The sequence below is a fragment of the Apaloderma vittatum genome, unplaced genomic scaffold, assembly GCF_000703405.1.
Source record: "Apaloderma vittatum isolate BGI_N311 unplaced genomic scaffold, ASM70340v1 scaffold41263, whole genome shotgun sequence".
Taxonomy (NCBI): domain Eukaryota; kingdom Metazoa; phylum Chordata; class Aves; order Trogoniformes; family Trogonidae; genus Apaloderma; species Apaloderma vittatum.
In genome coordinates this window covers 1-18,393 of record NW_009709511.1, presented here as the reverse complement: position 1 = coordinate 18,393, position 18,393 = coordinate 1, and the positions used below count along the sequence as shown (strand labels likewise).

The 18,393-nt window shown below is 46.8% G+C and overlaps 1 protein-coding gene across 1 annotated transcript; it reads right to left on the bottom strand.

The window, feature by feature from the left end:
- Positions 1–7,518: 7,518 nt before the first annotated feature.
- CHGA (chromogranin A (parathyroid secretory protein 1)) lies at positions 7,519–18,149 on the bottom strand (the record flags this gene model as incomplete). Its single annotated transcript, XM_009866945.1, has 7 exons — positions 7,519–7,620; positions 8,807–9,273; positions 9,707–10,213; positions 11,822–11,920; positions 14,044–14,112; positions 14,522–14,615; positions 18,103–18,149. Coding segments are annotated over 7 exons (1,367 nt in total), but the record flags the coding sequence as incomplete, so codon positions are not given.
- Positions 18,150–18,393: the final 244 nt, after the last annotated feature.

Sequence of the window (18,393 nt, the reverse complement as noted above, 5' to 3'; positions counted from 1 at the left end):
ATAGCAGGTGTTCGTCAGGTATCCGTCACTGCAGCATTTAATACCAGATTGTTTAGTATCATGTGTTAGATGTCTGCTCAAAGGGAGAGGATCTAAAGCTTAATGCCCAGGTAGACCACAGAGAGAGGATTGAACTACGTAAAAGATGTCAGTAGCGTACCTGATGGTACCAATCCTGGAGGGGAAAAATTTTTGAGGAGTGTTGTGTGGCAATTCTTTTCTGTAAAGAATGTTTTTTTACTTAGGAGAGATTGAGTTTGCTCCTAAAATGCCATTCCTGGGAATTCCCTGTAGCTGGGATCAGATTTTCAAGGCTGATTTACAGAAGAGGAAATCATTCCACGTCTGGAGGGGTTACTAACTTCAAGATACTTCTGTAGGGACTGGAAGGATCTTGAGTGTGGTACCTGTCAAATTCCAGGGTGTACGTAAATGCAGCCAACTTCCTCGACCGTTGCAGATCAGCTCTGAGCTGGGCACGCTTCACACCCCTCGTATGCTTTGAGGCTGCTGGATCCCACGTTGTCTGCAGCATGTAGGTCTCAGATGTGGTGTGAGTGAGTCAGATGTACATAGGTAAGGGTTGATAAAAGCATTCATGGTAGACCAAATCTTTCGTAATGATTGAAATAAAATTGACATCTACAGTTTGGGCTTTTTTTTTTGCTTAAATAAAAAGTGTTTCTGTGTTACACATGTAACAAAAGATACCCTCAGGAAGGAACTTGCCAGTGCATATTTTTGTATGGTACTTTCTTGTAACCAGCTGGTGGAGTGTTTATAGACTTGCCTTTTGCTCCCCTTATTACAATGGCTTGGGGTTTGTTTTGGTTTGGTTTGGTTTTTGGTTTTTGGGATTTTTTACTGGGTGGTGGGGAAGAAGCAATGATGTTAAAACTGGGTTAGTAACTCAAGACCTTTCAAACTAAGTATGTTTACATGAATCTGAGTGTTGGATCCAATGGAAATGTCTGTATGCTGTTTCCTAGTTAGAACATCAGATAAGAATTTTATTTTCCTGGCTGCCTTCTGAATTTTGGTTGGCCTATTTTGCACTGCTTTATTTCTCCAAAATAAACTACTGAAATATAATTGTGCATTTTAAACTTGTTTACAAATGATTGTTAGAAGTTTATTTTGTAATTCTCTGAAGGCTTGCAGAAATACTATATTTAAATATTACTCCAGACCTTGTCAGTAACTAGAAAGCAAGTTTAGGTCATTGGTGTGATCAGTGACATTTTTCCCATAGTCTGTAATTTATTTTTTATTTATCAAATGCATCGATATCACTTTTAATTTACCAGGTGCGGATATGCAGGTACCTGTTGTGATGTGGCATTACAGTAGAGTTTTCAGATAAATTACCATGCAGTTGCTGTACTACTGTATTTCCTTGCAGAAATTGTTGTTATGGCTCATATACTAGAATGTTGCTAAATCACAGGGGCAAATTGGGAGACCAGCTTTTAAAAGCCAAAACCATAAATTACCAGGTATTCAAACATACAATTACATTATTGCAAAATATTTGAGCATGCATATGTTATTAAGCCTGTGCTAAAGTGCTTTTCTGAATTGCTGCCTCATTTGGTAGGTTCGGGATAGTTTTGATTTAAGATAAGCTTCACAGTAAGTTAGTTCATAATACGTAGTTTTGTCTATTTTTTAGTAAAAGTAGAGAAGTCTAGTAATATTAGACCATACCAGAATGCCCTTGTTCTTAAAATTGCGGACAATCTGAGGGAGATTTTTCATAATGTCTGTTTAAATTAGGTTATTGTGAGTTAGAAAAGGTTCTGCTGTATTTTCAGAGGCGTAGCTATTATTGCTGTGTTGATGGGAGCAATTATATTAAACTTACATGGTCACCAGTTAGCTTCCTAGGGATCTATTTCTGTTCTGCTTCCCTGTTAGAAATCCACGAGAACACCATTAGCTTGGCCAGAATTTCTCCAGGGTTTGTGTCAGCATGATGAAGGAGATGGGGCTCTGGTTTTCACTCTGTGTAATCGGCTTCAGTAGGTGAAGATTTCTCCCTGTTGAAGAGAACTGGAGTGATGTTGTAACTGCCTGCGATGTAAAGCCGTCACCATCTTCTTTCCCCTGTAGCTGACTTTGCCACATTGTGCTTGGGTTTGTCATGACTGTACCAGAACATCTTGGTTGTTACGTGAAAACCAACTGCAGAAATGCGGCTGGACTGGGAGCGTTGGTGCTGACATTTGTGGTTCGTGTAGTGCAGAACTACCACGGGGCTGATGCTCTTTGGCCTTTGGTTAACCGTGTGCCTGGCTCTTCAACCTTTGTGCTGTAGCAGCCAATTGAGCGGGCTGCTGGGTAGGTGAGATGCTCTATTTTTATTAATACTGTTCAGACCATAGGAATGATAAAACTGTTTAAAGATCTCCTTCCTCAACGTGGGAATGTTTTTCTGAAGGAGGTCCGGAGCAGGTCGCTCATATAGAAAACCACCAGTTAATTTGTCTTCATTGTAGATGATCCCAAATTAAGAACCCAACCCTGAGGCTTCACAAGGTAATGAGGGTTGCTCAAATAAAGCCTCGAGTTTTCCAGATGAAGTATGGGCTGTATCCAGTCAGGGAACAATGAGGTGGAGAGGTGGGTAGATAAAAGAGGCAGGATGCAGTCCAAAGGCAACAGAATAAAAAGGGCCAGAGGTGTTTGGGTTAGCCAGCAAAAAAAAAAAAAGAGCAAAACAAAGGAAATCTGCTTCTGTTGTTTCCATCTAAACAATCCAGGCTTATCAGTTCCTAGATTAACACCAGTTTCCCGACATCTTTGCGTGGCAGCAGTGACAAGCAAGTCAGGCCTTTTCACACTACTTGCAGCCTTGCCTTCCACAGCTGTGCAGAAAACCTTGGATTTTGATTTTGTAGTGAAGAGTCTATTTTAAGTTTGTAGCAGTCTCCCCATGTGCACACTTGCAGATTTTCACTTGCATTACCCTGCTAATTTTCTTTTCCTCTCCTTTTTAGTAAGAGATGTATTGAATCCTGTATTCAGTATACAATTACTTTATGGTGTTGCAACTCTGTGTTTGTAATTAGGAGTATGTGAAAATGCTTTGTGTAGATTAAAATATTTCCTTTAATATAATCTGCTCTCGCTTTCATAGATAAATGGACACACCATTGCAGATCACATTGCTGATTTTATTTGTAATATTGCTTTAATATCTATTTGAGAGGAATGTAACCTCCAGAAAAGTACTTTCCACATCTTCACTACCTATCCTTTCCCTGATCGCTCTGTGTGGATCCAGGCCATCAACACTTCAGCTTTTGAGTGAATGGGTTTCAGATCCTCTGTGGATTCTGTCGTGTTTACATGGCTACAAAAATTATTAAAGATAGCTGAAGTTTGAGAGGATCCAGGTATAAATGGAGATATTAGAACGATTCCTCAGCAACAGAAGCACAGTAGCATTTGTAGCAAGCGAAGGGAGTTGTTCTTGGTGCGTGCATACAGGTGGCTCTTGGGGTCTGGTCCACCCCTAGCTGCTGGCACAGTTTTCCTGTGGATATAAAAAATCCACTGTAAGAAAGCATCCTGTATCTGTGATGCAGAAGGAGGGCGAGGAGAGGTAGGGCTTGGGAGTAGAATCCTAGCCAGTAGGCATCGTGATACTGGTGGCCCAGCGTTTCGCTCTGTGCTGTTTAATAGCAGTCTGGGGAGATGTTTTCTTTCTTGCCACCTTTCTTACCCTGAATCCCTAGGGGCTGATGCTAGCGGATGCTCATGGGCCACATGAGCTCATTAGCAGGTTGAGCTTGCCCAGTGCTCCGTGAGTTTGCAGAGGGCTCCCAGTATGTGGGGAAGTTGTTGATGGCCTGGAAATGTCTTGGAACTCCAGAAATAGCTAAAACAGTGCATGGATCAGGTCTTCCTCTTCCATCTTTTTTAAGGAAACCCACATTTTATTTCCTCCTTCATTCTTTACACAGTAGTTTTTAGGTATAAATTATTTTAACATTTTTTGTGTGAAAAGTCATATATACATATATAAAGTTATTAAAAGGTTGAGTATATGTTGAGTATAAAATAGTGACTTCTTTGTTTCAGATGTTAGCAGCCCCTAAAAATGAGTTGTTTATCCTCTTGTAAAGTCAGTGCTGTAAAAAAATAATATTAAAAATAAAAATGTATTAGATGTATCTTTTATTATTTATTTCTGATTCAGTATTTGATACAGCTTGTGTATACCCTTGTGAGAACCACATACTAAAATGCAGTCATTCCTGAAATGGAGTAAACAACAATTCCCTGGGATCCCAGCAATTTTGAGAAAACTGGCCCTCTAGGTGTGAATAGTGTTGGATATTCTCCTTCACTCTCCAGCGTTGCTCCCCACCTAAGCATGGCTTAATCTTGGGGACCATTTTGTGTGTGTGCTAGATTTCGCGAGTCCATTGATACCTGTGTCCAAATCCAGCTGTACAGTGTTAACAAGTGTGTCTTGTGATTCGCTTCAGCCTGGTTCACAATGATTTCTGAAACATAATTCCCATTTTGTACTGAAATTTGTATAGAATTATATAAACCCTTAAAAGTTCATGGCTTACTGTAAAAACCAAAAATACTTGCTATTTGGCATCTTCAGTTGCATGACTGATCAGATCTGACAATGAAGGTGGTACTTTCATTTAACAGCATTGATTTCAATGGCAATGTATTCATTTTCTTTTCATTTGCCAAGCACTTGTTCTGAACAATGTTTCAGTTTCAACAGTAAAGCAATATGCAGTAGGTATTGTGGCATTACCTCTGTAATTGTTTTGAAGACAGAATTGTCCCTTTCCAACACGTAATGAAAATAAATGCCTTATAACAAGTCCTACTTTGCTTTCTTTTTATGAGCGTATAGGGCAGTGAGGTGAGCAGCTCACCAGGGGAAGCTCATTTTCAGGAGAATCTGGGTTTCACGTCCTTCCCAGTGCGGTTGTTTGCAGTTACTTTGGACCTCTTTGTACCAGCAAGATTTGATTTGTTTTCTAACACTAGTGGGAAGTCAGCTGCTTCTATCTTACCATATAAATCAGCTGAACAGCACTGGGATTTCAGCTGCATCTATACTTAAGCGTTTATTCCTGGCGTAGGCTTCTGGGCCAATTCTTCCTTCATCATCCTGGATGGGGAGTTCTTGATTTCTCCAAACCTAGATGGGTCTTTAATCAGGACCCTCTTTTAGCTAATGCACGGAAGATAGATAACCTTACCCAGCAGCATGAAATTTTGCTAAGCAACAAGCCCTCTCAGCAAGGGCGCTCACAGAAGCAGCGCCTGGGGATCAGCGCCTGGTGTCAGCCCCAAGGACAAGCCCTGCTGTGGTGAGTTGAGGGACACCACAGAGCAAAGGTACAGCTGGTCCATTTGCCAACTGGTGGGGTATCCTCCCAGGCCCAGCGCTCAGGCCTTGAACTCCTCCTTTGCCTGTGGAGAAAGTCCTTGGGTCCCAAATTTTGTGATTACTTGAGTATCCAATTAAGACAGTATTTATAGTAACTCCATCAAGTAACATTATTTTTCCTCTTACTGATTTTGCAGCAGCAATCAACAAGTTCTGTCGGTGGCTGACATCCTTAGTGGGAAAACTTGTCTAATTCCTTTGCAGGTGGGTGTGTTCCTATGGTGCGTTGCTTGGTTTCTTGTATTTGGTTTGGGGTTTTTTGTTGTTTTATGGGTTTTTTGTTTTGGTAGCGATGGGGTAGGTAGCTTACAGTTTCTGAATTTGCTGTGATGTGTAGACCTGAGTTTGCAAGGGCATGGATGGGTGATGCTACTGACAGAGACGGCCACCAAAAAATAAGCTAGATGCAATATTCAAATTAAAATTTAAATGAAGATCAGTATGTAAACAGTTACTTTCACAGGTGGATTAAGTCCCTAATAATTGATATTTTAGTACTGCTTCTGTAGAATAGCTTTGGTTTCACTTTTGTTCCTTTGTGCATTTACCCGAGATTGATGAGCGTGTGATCTCCTCAGGATGCAGTTGGGAGACTCACACCTCGCTCGGGCACACTTTCCCCAGCCAGGCTCTCACCCCGTGCCTTGTCCCAGCTTGTGCCTTGTGCCAGGTCGGCTTTCAGGCTGTGCCTCAGCCTCACCACCTCCTCTTGCTGCCTCGTGGCTGCCCGGGGCTGGGGGCGAGGGACATTTCCCCCTTGGCCACTCCGTGCTCCCTGGGAAAGCTCACATGTGGGTGGAGGACAGCTGTGGACACCCACCATCTCCTGCGCCGAGGGGCCCTGCACGCTCACCCCTGGTGCAGTTCATTCTACAGGCCAACAGTGCTGATGTTTTTAGCAGAATAAAGGAATATGTCAAGTTCAAAGCCTGGCAGCTGTTCCTGGCAGCCAGCACACAGAAGAGGTGTCCCCTCAGAACTTCATTTCCAGGGGAATATAAACCAGAGTGTTCCTCAAGGCTAGAGTATTGTTACTTCTTTTTTTTAACTCACCCATTGTACAAATAGGTTGACCTGGTCAAGTATTGCCCCAGTGTTTAAACTTCTAAACTGTTTTCTCTCTCGTCAACCCCATGTTCATTGATGAACTACGGATGTGACCCGCATCTCTTGGAAGCACCTGGGACACCCAGTGCCGGGGCTGGGCTGTACAGCACCACCAGGCTGCGGGCAGGCAGGGAGAGCCCCACAGTGCTCAGGACCACAGGGAGGTGTCCCTGGTGTGGGCAGCAGCGCTGGAGCCTGGGTAAGGAGGTAAGGAGGGGAACCATCACAAGCCTGGGGTGAGGGGAGAACTCTGTTCCTCCTCCTCTCCGGCAGGACCGTACAACCCTACGGCATGCTGGTGACTGAGACTGAAGCTGCCAAAACAAAGGAAGGAACCCACTGCAGCTTTATTTTTCCTTAGATAAATTTTTTATATAGAATATATTACAGTCAGAGTTCTCAGCTTTTAATCAAAAGATAACAAGTTATTGCAGTTTTTTACCCAGTGAAACTACCGGTGGAAGGAGAATTTTCTAGAAAGCTGTCTTGTCTTTTAAAAAAAAGAAAGAAAACAACCCCACCCAGAAAGAAAATACATGTGTGGGTGGCTCTTCACGCTCACCAGCACCCGGCCAGGTGGGTGGGCATCTGTGTGGAGAGGAGAGCATGAGGTGAAGAAGCGGCGATGGGCACAACACGATGGCGAGGGAGGTAGGCCTGGGCGCTAGCAAGGTCAGTTTCCTAGGCACGATGCTTCTGCTCTGGCTTAATTGCTTTTAAATCAAAAAGAAAATACATGTGTGGGTGGCTCTTCACGCTCACCAGCACCCGGCCAGGTGGGTGGGCATCTGTGTGGAGAGGAGAGCATGAGGTGAAGAAGCGGCGATGGGCACAACACGATGGCGAGGGAGGTAGGCCTGGGCGCTAGCAAGGTCAGTTTCCTAGGCACGATGCTTCTGCTCTGGCTTAATTGCTTTTAAATCAAGAAATGAAAATGCGGTGGGGTGGCAGGAGGGTGGTGGCGGTGGCTTTCACCTGCATGGGGAGGGCTGAGGCCCTCAGCCTCGCCGCAGCTCATGCAGCTTGTGGGCGACACGCTCCAGCTCGGCCTCAATGGCGGCCAGGCTCTCCAGCTCCTGGTCCTGCAAGGAAAACCCGGGACACACATCAGTGGCTGTCCCGGGGGTACCCCTCCGAGCTATGGAGTCTTGCCCAGGGCCAGCTGCCAGGGGTGGCACAAGCATGGCCACGTCTTGCCCTGTCCCCTCAGCCACTCCTGCACTTGTCCCTCTGGACAGTTGCTTGTGCTCAACACTTAATTAGGCCTCTCCTAATTTTAAATTGCTGCAGGTGGGACGTGAGCAGACTGCAGTGAGGAGGCAGAGGGGGCAGGTGCCCACCTCTTCAGCAGGCACCCGCTGCAACCGTTCTCATAGCTGAGTTGTCTGGCTTTGGTTTGAACCAACATGACAAGATGCCCTCTCAGTGGAAGATGCTGATGGGCCACCTTTAGGCAAGGTTTTGTTGTGTAACTAAGGCAAGCGGGGTGTCTCGGGGGCAAGAGAGCTGCAGGAAACTGGGTTCATTCACCTGCTGCCCCAGTCTGTTCTCAGGCACCTGACTGTAGCTTGTCCCAGACTAAACACTTGCAGAGCCCAGCCCCACTGTCCAGCACCCTGCACTATCCCAGACAAACATCCTGGAGCTGGCCCTTGGCACAAAGGCAAAACGGCCATTCCTGCCTGCTGAGAAAGTGCTGAGCTACCACATAGCATCACATGAGGTACCAGGGAAGGAGGTCTCTGACTTTGGAAGCCTGACTCAGATGTATTCCCATATCTGTCAACCATTTCCACTCCAGCACCCCAGCTCTCTCACCATGGCTGCACCCTGATTTACCTCTGTAGGAGGAGGTCTGACACTACTCACTCCATCCCTGAGCTAGGAAAAGCATTCCCTTTGACTTGGAGGGGCTTAAGGACACAAGATCCACCCCCAGGCTCCAAGTATAGCTCTGGTCACCATGTCTGGCAGAGGCCAGTGCAAAAGTCCTGTCACATTTTTAAGACTCTCTGGGGTAGGGCATGTTTTTACACTAGTCACTAAAAAAAGATATAAACCAAAGCCACAGCCAGATGCAAATCTCAATAATACCTGGACCTGAATGACTCAAAGGTCACCAGGCATCTACTTAATGTCACAGAGAACCGATACTGGCTGCCTAACACCAAGATACCATCCCCATCAAGCATAATTTGTTTCCCAAGTAACAACCAGATGGTTTATTACTTATTCTTATTACTTGTTCTCAAGCCTATGTACACCAACCTCCGTTCTCCTGTTAGCACTGCCTTCCTCATCCTTCTTTTCTTCAGGCATGGGAGCAAGTGGGAAGCCTCCTTCACTGCTGTCCTCCTTCGAGTGATGCTTCCATGACCTTCTCACATCTTCCCCTGGACTGCTGAAGTCGTACTTGTGGGACCTAAACGCCAGTTTCATGGACCTGTCTGGGTCTTCCCCACTGTCATTTTCCTCCATGCGCTTCTTTGATGTCAGCTGCTTGGCCAACTCATCCATTTTGTTCCACCTCTTGGAGTCTTCCCACTCCCTGGAGGACTCCTCCTCCATCTCCTCACTTTTGACATCCCTGGGCTGGAAGGTGTCTTCCTCCTCCTGCATCCCCTCATCCTCCAAGCGATGCCTTCCTCCTCTCAGCACCCGGGGATGCTGTTCTTCCTGCTCTTCCTCCTCAGAGCTCCGCCCATCTTTACCAAATCCAAGAGCATCGTCATTATCTGAAAGAGCATTAAACAAAACAGTGAGCGCAAGTCTTACCGAGCCTTCAGGGGCGATGCAAGCTGGGCTTCTTGACTTAGACCCATTTTCCTAGGTTTGCAGAAATATCCCCTCTCACATCACCACGTCAGTAAACGGGCTTGGAAGCAGCAGTCCAAAAACATGGAGGAAATTCATGAAGAAGAAATTAGTTGTCCCCAGGTGCCATGAAAACTGAGCAGCAGACAGTAAGGCAGCTGCCAGGTCTCTGTCACCTGCTCTGTGTGGGTCCACGTGGTCAAGTACTTGTGGGGGGGTCTGGGTGGCTGTCAGTGAGGGTACTTCCGTAAAACCAGTAAGCACCTGTCTGGACTTTTAGGCCTCTTATCTGTCTGTCACAGTGCTCTCAGCTCACCCCAGGTAGGTATCCGTGCAGTGATCTGGGATACGTACTGTCATCTCCCTGCATCTCCTCAGCCTCCTCGTCTTCCTCAGCCAAATCAAGTGACCTCTCTGCCTCAGTGGGGTCTTCCTCTGCAGCATCATCTCCTCCGTCATCCTCCCGCTCCACACGCTCCCCTACTGCCTCCTTGCTCTGCTCCTGGCCCTGCCTGGATAGCTGCTCTCCCTCTTCCTCAAACTCCAGGCTGTCCCTGGGGCCTCTGGGCTCTTCCTCTTCATCCTCTCGCTGCTGCTGCTCATCCTCACTAGAGTCTTTGCTAATGTGGTTGTCCAAGGCTTCATCTCGCTGAACATCCTCTGTGCCCCTAATCTCATTGCTCTCTGCTTCCTCCTGATCCTCCTTCTTGCTAGGATAAGTATCCCGTGCCCCAGGCTCCCTCTCCTCCAGGCTGTTTCTCCCCTCCTCTCTTGAGTCTTCATTTTGCTGGGCTTTCTGTGCTGCCTGCTCAGCCAGGGATGCCGTGGGCTGCTCTTCTTCAGGGCTCTCCCCTGCCGCATCTGCAGAGGGAAGAGCAAGAAGCAGAACCTCTCCTGAGAGTTCATTTCACAACCAGCAAAGTCCATGTGTTTCTTAGGGAGCTTCAGCCCTACTCAGCAATCTGCTTAACCAGCCTATGGATCTTTTTCACAAGTCACTTCAACATATGCTTGCATTCAAGCAAGCCGGTGCTCTCACTGGTGTCTGCTCTCCAGGAGAGAGACTCACGAGGCTGAAGTTAAACATATGCTGAAGTGCTTTGCTGCAGAACACTCCTTGTCACCATCTCTTGAGCTGCCAGCAACAAACTTGCCCCACATGAAACCAGACTGCATGTAAAATGAAATGATTTAGGAGTGTAATATGGCACCTGCACAGCTCTCCCCGCTCTGAGTGCTGAGCTAACATCGCATCCTTCTTTCTCCCACCAGGCTGAAGAGGCAGCCAGAGCTGTTCACAGGCGAGCAGAAGGGAGAGGGAGCTGCTCTGCTTCTGCAAAGCAGCTTCTCAGCAGGAGCTTAATGTGAACTGGGTATTTGCTTTTGCTCATGTCAGAGACTGCCCTCTTTTAGCATAATTAGCCAAAGAAACCACTTTGCAAAAGAAGAGATTGAGGGCTAAAGAGTAGTGGGAAAAGCCAGATGGGTATGGAAAGGCAAGCGTAGCCCGTCAAGGCTGAGGAGTGTGCTGGGCTGAGGGGATGCAGAAAGCTGGTCATATGGGGCTGGTGACCACCAGTGACACTGTGCCAGTACCACTGGGCCTAGACGGCCCAACATACCATACTGCATCCTGATGCAGTCTCCACATTGCTGGAGCAAGAGTTCAGGTCTGCCCTGGCAGGAGGGAGACCTGGTGCCACCCATCATCTCTGTTGGCTTTTGGATGTGCTGGGTGCAGCATCAGCCATTGGGGGTCTCTCTGCTCATCACTTCAGGCAGCTTTGGGCTGATGTTGCGGCATCACTGCCCTGCTGAGGCTCAGCCACATGCCCCAGCGCCTTCCCAATACCCTGGGCAGGGATGCTGCTCCTGGACGAGAAATGATCTCACTCACATTTGCATCCACTCTTCATGATGTGGAAAAGTGAAGGGGCTGAACCTTACTTACCACTGCACTCCCTGTCTGTAGCCAGGCATAGAAACACAGTGGCAAGGGGAAATCCCAGCTGAAGGTAGTTTTCCAAGAGGCGGGTGTGCACTGTGTGTATCCCAAGTTCAATTTTCCATTCAGACACCCATAACCTAATGTCGTGCATGCCTGGAAACAAGGGCAGCAGGAGCAGACCCAGACTGCTCTTGCCGCTATCACTAAGCCTTTCAGTATGGGATTTCCCTGGGTGTGACTCATTCTAAGCATTAGGAGTGAGTGATGGTGTTGGCAGCAGGGTGGAAAAGATCAGTGTCAGTTTGGTAACTTGACCATCATCAGTTACTGTAGCTCAGAAACTGCATGCTGTGTAAGCTGGTAAATAAGAACAAAGTAAGCACCACATTGCTAGTGTGTGTCAGCGGCAGCATCAAAGAAGATGCCTAAATGAGCAACAGATGGACATATCAAGGCTGTTAGAAAGAACATCCTTGTTTACAGCCTGACCTGGATTTCCTGGGGGGGAGGCTGACACTGACCTCTCTGCTTGTTTTCGTCATTCTGACTTTCAAGGACCTCAGAAAGTTCATCTTCAAAGCCACTGTTTTTCTTCTGCTGCTGGGTTCTCTCATTGGCACCTGCATCAAGTAATGAAAAATATGGAAAGGCAACAGCCTCTCCTGTGTTTCAGAAAGTAGAAGTAGGAAAATAGTTCTGTGCACTTTATAATTATATGAATATTTTCTACAATGGACAAATCTGCCAGAGGGGATCTACGAGAAGTGAGACTGGAGGATACGTGAATAAACTGCAGTAACAAAGCCATCATTAAAAACATCATCTGCAGGAAAGAAAAATGTCTCTAAACAAACAGAGAAGCAGGGTTGCTAGGAAAGCTAATATTGATGGAGAGCTAGGGAATAAGAGATGCTGAACTGCAGCACGCTGAGGCCAACAAAAGCCTTCAGCATCAGAGTACTGAAGGACAAAAATTGCCTCCTGCCAGATCCTGCCCACGTACCTCTGTTGAGGTGAGCACTGAGAGCCCCTGTGCCCCCGAGCCTGGCTGTGGGGACGCGTCCCCCCAGGGTGCTAGGAGGAAGAAGCAGCATCCATTCCCACTCTGGGGATAGTCTGGGGCTCCAAGGGCCCACACCTCAGCCTCTGGGATTATGGAGCCAGCTCAGCATAAGCAAAACCATGGAGAAAGGTGTCTGAAGGCAGCATGAGCTGGAGGTCAGAGCACAGCTGTTCTGGCAACCAGTGCTCCCCAGGCAGCCCCATCCCAATGGGATCTGCAAGCTGAGCAAGAACTGTCTGACCGAGCTCACACCCTGCTTCTACACCTTAATACAATGGAAAGAGCCAACATTGCCAGTCCTGTCCTCTCCAGCCCAACACTGAGCAGAGCTGCATGTGGGCTCTCCAGCCAGAACAGGACCAGCTGCAGTCAGTACAGGAGACAAAGACAAACACCTTTGCTTTTCCCTTGGACTGCAGCACTCTCCCACCCCTCGTCACTGCAATCTGTAGATCAGAGCTCATGTTACCCCAGGACAAAATGGTGTGATGGGCTCAGCTTTTTTCTTCTGTGAAATGAGTCCGTTCACATGGACTCCACTCTGTGTGGCACAGCCTGTCTCATAGCTGAGCACTCCACCTCACAACCTTGGTGTCCTGGGCAGCAACATCCCAGCATGTGAAGAGGCCCAGGTTTCTTTCTTCTCTTTCTTTCTTCTGGATCATCAGAGCATCCACGTAGCCTGTCTGAGGTGACTGCCTGGCTGGCCCCTCCACCAGTGGCATTTGGGTAGTGACCAAACTGTGGCTTTGGTTGCTGCGTGAGGTTCTCTTCCAGTCTTGACTTCCTGAATTTTTCCTCTCCCTTCTCCTTGTTGTCTCTGTGGCTTGCCTGCTCTGAAAGCAGTCTGGTGGCACTGTCTTCTAGCCATCCCTGGCAGTCATGCCACACAGGAGCAGGGCACAGGGACACCTCGGCAAGGGAGGGCTGCCAGCTGGGTTACTCCAGGGAGGAGGAGGGAATGCCAGGAGCTGCTCTCACTGCAGCCTGGGCAGAGCCCTATTGCATCCTCAATCAGATCACCTGGGCAAGGGAACCTGCCCTGGCTTTTAGCCTTGCCTGGGACCTGAACATCAACTCTGGGCACCAAGGCACTGAGAATAGCCATTCCCCACCTTGCACGTCCCTTTGTACAACTCTGTGCTGCTGCTGCTCCCACACTGACCTGCAGTAAGCAGCCTGCACCACTCCAAACCAAAGAAACTTGCATTTTAGCTAAGGAAGACAACAGTAAAATCCCTATTTGTTTTCACCCCATGTTTTCACTGGGTTCTTTTAGATGCACGTCAGTGAGGCTTCCCTTCTGCCACACCTGGGTTTGGTATTAAAGTCCAGCTGCACAAACAGTGAAGGTTTTCTTGCCTTTCATTCTAGTTTGGGAACTGGTTGTTACTCATTGACTTAAATTACAGTGTTTGCTTTTAGGATTCTCCCACTCCAAAATGCCTGTATTCTGCATCACCGCCAAGTTACATTGACAGTCATTTAAATCAACAGATGCATACTGGAGTTAGAAGCAAAATTCCTGCCCCCAGTCTCTACTGGAAGTCCTGGAACTATATTTCCTAGGACACATTCATATGATGTCACATTAATTTTTAAATACACAAAACCCACAAACAACAAAACTGTGAAAGGGGCTAAAACAGATTAAAACTCCCTTTCCAAATAACACTGTACCTTGAGCAGCAATTTCCTGAAGTTCCCTCAGTAAATTTTGGTGGCGAAGGATAGAAATGATTCGTTCATCTGCAATAAAGGAGACTTAATACAGAAGATAGTCAAAGACAACCTTCCCCCACACCCAGGAAACAAAAAAGAACCCAAAATGCCACTTCCCTTTTTGTTTGTTCTTTTTCTCTCACTTCGCCTGATCTGCTGCCGCATCTTTTAACCATGTTATCAAGAAGATAGGAAGGTCCCATGAAAACTAGGCAGCTTCATGTCACCCAGCACTCCCCTGGCCATGGAGCCAGCATGACATGTGGCCTGGGCCCAGGAGCTTCTGGGGTCTGACACAGCCCAGTGAGGTGACCATGAGGAAGCTGGGTCTGTCGGAGACCCCTTGTCAAGCGCTAGAGCTTGTGTCAGGGCAGGACCAGCCCCTGTTTGCCAGATCTGCTTTTGCTGATACCCATCATGAAATCAGAGTCTGTACCTTCTCTGAGTGTTTCTAAGCATTCGTCACTGATCGGCAGGGGGTTTGGCTTTGATAAAGTATCAGAGATGACCTCTACAATGCACTTCATCACCTAGAAAGAGACAAAAATACAAATTAAAGCACTGGCTTTCATCTTTTTTTTCCTAAATCTATTTGTTACCAAGACTAAAATGCAGCAGATGACGGCACAGATCTTCTTGCTTTTCTGGTTGAGCCAGACTGAATGTTTGGTTCCTGTTTTACCTAATGCAGAAACAGAAGGTACCTTCTGAAACTGAGAAGTGAACAAATGACACATGGCAATGGAAAGAGCTTCTTCAACATGACACACATTTCAGCTGAGGATCTCACGACTCCAGGCCATCCCAGAGTCAAGGCTCATCGGGAGATTTAAAAGAATCTAGCCAAATACATAGAAAGCTAAAAATCATCCTCTTTTAAGTCAATTCCTCTCAACCCACACCTCATAAAAGGGCTCAGTGGAAGGTTGTCCACAAGTGGTCTTAGGTCTTCAGTAGGTGACCTTGAAATCTTGCAAGCTATTTGAGCCATAAGAAGGGCACCGTAGTTAGACTGCAGCCAGACATGGAGGGTGAGGTGAGGCAAATTGTACTTGAGAATACAGATGAGAAATACTGCTTTCAATCCCTAGAGAAGGACAAGACACTCTGGAGAAGTGTTTGACCTTGCGCTTGAGTGTTCCAGCCATCTATCATAGGCTGGAAGAGCTGTACACAGAGACAGGTCACCTGAATGCGAGGAAGTTCCCACACTTTCCTTGAAGCCATTTGCACCTGCCTGAGGCAGCTTCCCAGATGGGATGAACTCTGGACCTGCCCTTTCCAGCAGCCCTTTTCTTTAATATAAAATGAGAAGCATTATTTATCTAGTTTGTCACCTGTACTGAGATTGCAGGCCTAGCTGTTCGCCCATGCAACTGCAGCAACTGCAGAAGAATGAAAGCCAGTGGTGCAAAGGCAAGGTGGCACTTCTGGCAGGTGTGAAGGCATCCTCACCACACTGAGACACTCCCCCAGGAGCCCTACTGTATGGTCACGGTAGACCCAAGTGGTCACCCAAGAGGGAAAGCAGCATTCACTACAGCCTCGTGTCAGCTTGTAGGGCAGGAATCAGGCTGCTTAGCTGAAAAAGGATGCATTGCCTTTCAGCATCATTAGTCTATAAATATTGGTGTGACCTCTGTTTAGATTTTCAGTTTTCAGATCTAACAAAAAGAAAGCAAGGAAATTTCCATAGTATCATTCTGCTAGACCACAAGCAATCCATTAATATTGATTTTAGATGACTTTGAGTCACTTCATTCTACCATTAAATAGAACAAACCACAGATTCTGATACTTCCCTCCTATGTTTCCCAATGTTTGGAGCCACTTACTGCAGCAGTATTCTATGCAGCTTCAGAAGTAAGGACTTTCTCAGCATAAGAAATAAAAACCTGGTCCAATGAAATGCTCTATACAAGCTTTTTGAAGACATCTAAGATGATTTAAGGTCTTCGTCTGAACACAAATAGACACATCAGTCATCGCAAAAATGTGGCCAATTCTGTGAAGGAACTTTGTAACATAATCAAATGCAAAGTGCAGTCATTCCACAACACTCTCCTTGACTTTTTGTAAAGCAAGTCTTGAAGGCTTCACAAGGTCATGAAATAACAGCCTGCATTAGGAAATGGAGGAGGTCCTTTCCAAATGAATGTAATTAATCCATTGCAGAAACTCAGATTGGAATTTTGCCATAGCTATCCTTTAACTATGAGCATGTAACTAGATCCGTAAGAGCTGTCCATGCTGTCTGTACACAGAAATCTCCAAAGGATCATGTCCTAACAAGGACAGACTTCACCACATTTGAGCTTGGCTATGCTCAGGCCATTAAAAAAATGTATTGTTTTAAGTGGGAAATAGTGTCCTTCAAGCATAAGAATGGAAAAACACCAGAGATATTGTAAATGCTTTGGTCATAATCAGCTCCCCATGGAAAGCCTGATGAGTTGCCCAGGAAAGGCCTGCTGGTGCTGACTACCCACTACATAGCCCTGAGTCACCCACAACCGACGGTGACACAGAGCATGGTGTGCAGGAAGAGATGTGACAATCACTGCTGTACCCATGTGGTCACGTCCCTGCCCTGCCCTGTCCTGTCAGAGCAGAACTTCCTTCACTGAAATGCAGTGCCTCCAAGGATGATGAAGGCAGAAAAGTCCTAAAGGATCCTTCCAGATGCAGCAAATTTAAAAGAAAGATGTGGTCTGGTTTTACTCTAAGCTAGAGCCTATGTCAGTGTAGTACCTAGGGAGGGGTCAAGCTTGGGGGAGAATCCTTCCTCGGTGGAAATGTTTCTGTGGAGTTGTACCATCTTCCACAAAAATGCCATGTTTTACACATAGAACATATTGGGGAATAGGTGTCACAAGAAAAAGTGTGGAATTATGGATTGCCCCACCAGATGCCCAGCAAGCATCCCCCCACTCTGTGATGGCCAGCTGAAGGGGCAAATGCCCCTTTCTCAGTTAACAGCACACGGCCTGAAGCAGACACCCAGTGTCCCACAGCTCATGGCTCAGCCCCAGCAAGGGCTAAGCAGGCTAAAAGTCTTAACAAAGCAACAGCTTTCCAGGCCCAGGCACATCTGACAGGAGATGGGGAAACGTTTCTCATGGCACTTGCCCTGTAAGTAACAAGCAGAGACACTATAGGATAGAGCTTGTGGCTGAGACTGACACAAATGTGCCCTCCCCTACTGCTGGACACTAATTTCTGTAGAAGACTTAATTTGGAGAGCTAAGAGATCAGATCATCTAAAAGACTATAGGTATTATAATATCAGGATGGGAGAGGGGGAGTGTCTGTCACAGATCAACACAGGTATACACACCTATCCAAACATTTAGGTGCCAAAAGCCTGTTGTGAAGTGCAGTTATGAATGTCAGTAAGGTATGCACAGTAGCCTACAAAAGAAGGTTGGAGAGGTCAGCCAAGTCCTGCACTGCTTGTAGACATCCAGACAGGCTGAGCAGTAGCTGAGGATGGATTAGTGACCCGAGAGTTGCCTGTTTGGCAACTTGGCCAATTGCTTATTTTTTAGGAACATACATGTTTAAGTAATGTACCACACACACACAAACACAGACGTATACACTCCCCCAAACACACATAGATTCAGCAATATCTGTTCCTGAATCACATCTCACCCCACTCTCCCCTGAGCCACCTCCTGTTGGGAGCTTTGAAAAGCTGGAAGTAGGAGGACTAGGGAGGGTTATATCCAACCTTCATCCCCAGCCTTGACATACTCTAGATAAGCTTGTTTGATCCCTCTGGTACATCCTGAGGGACTTCCCTCCTGCCCAGGTGCCCAGAAGTGGATGTACAAAGGGTTTACCCTTTGTAGGAAGGGTATGGGGATGGATCCTGCTGTAGGGATCTCGTGCAAATCCCTGGCACTTCCTACAGGGTATTTCAGAAGGAGCAGCCAAAAATCAACCAGCTAGGTGGAGGTTAATCACGACATCATGCATCTTCACTCGCCTCTTCCACTACTAGCCCATCCTTACCTTACTGTCGCCTTTATTCATGTCATTTGCCACAGGAATGGAGATGGCTGTAAGGTGATGGGAGGGAAAAAAGAAGAGAGCTTGTTATTCCCCTCCTCTGGGAGACAAGCAGAGAAATCCTATCCTGCCAAAAATGGGAGTGGAGAAGAGGGGCATTTCACTCTGGTAGAAGTGGTCCCTGGGTGCAGCAGCTGGATGTGTGTGTTGTGCCCCCTCAGCCTTCCCTGGGGAGAGGGAAGGCAAGGTAAGGCAAGGCAAGGCAAGGCCGTGGGCAGTGACCTTGCGGCGGCC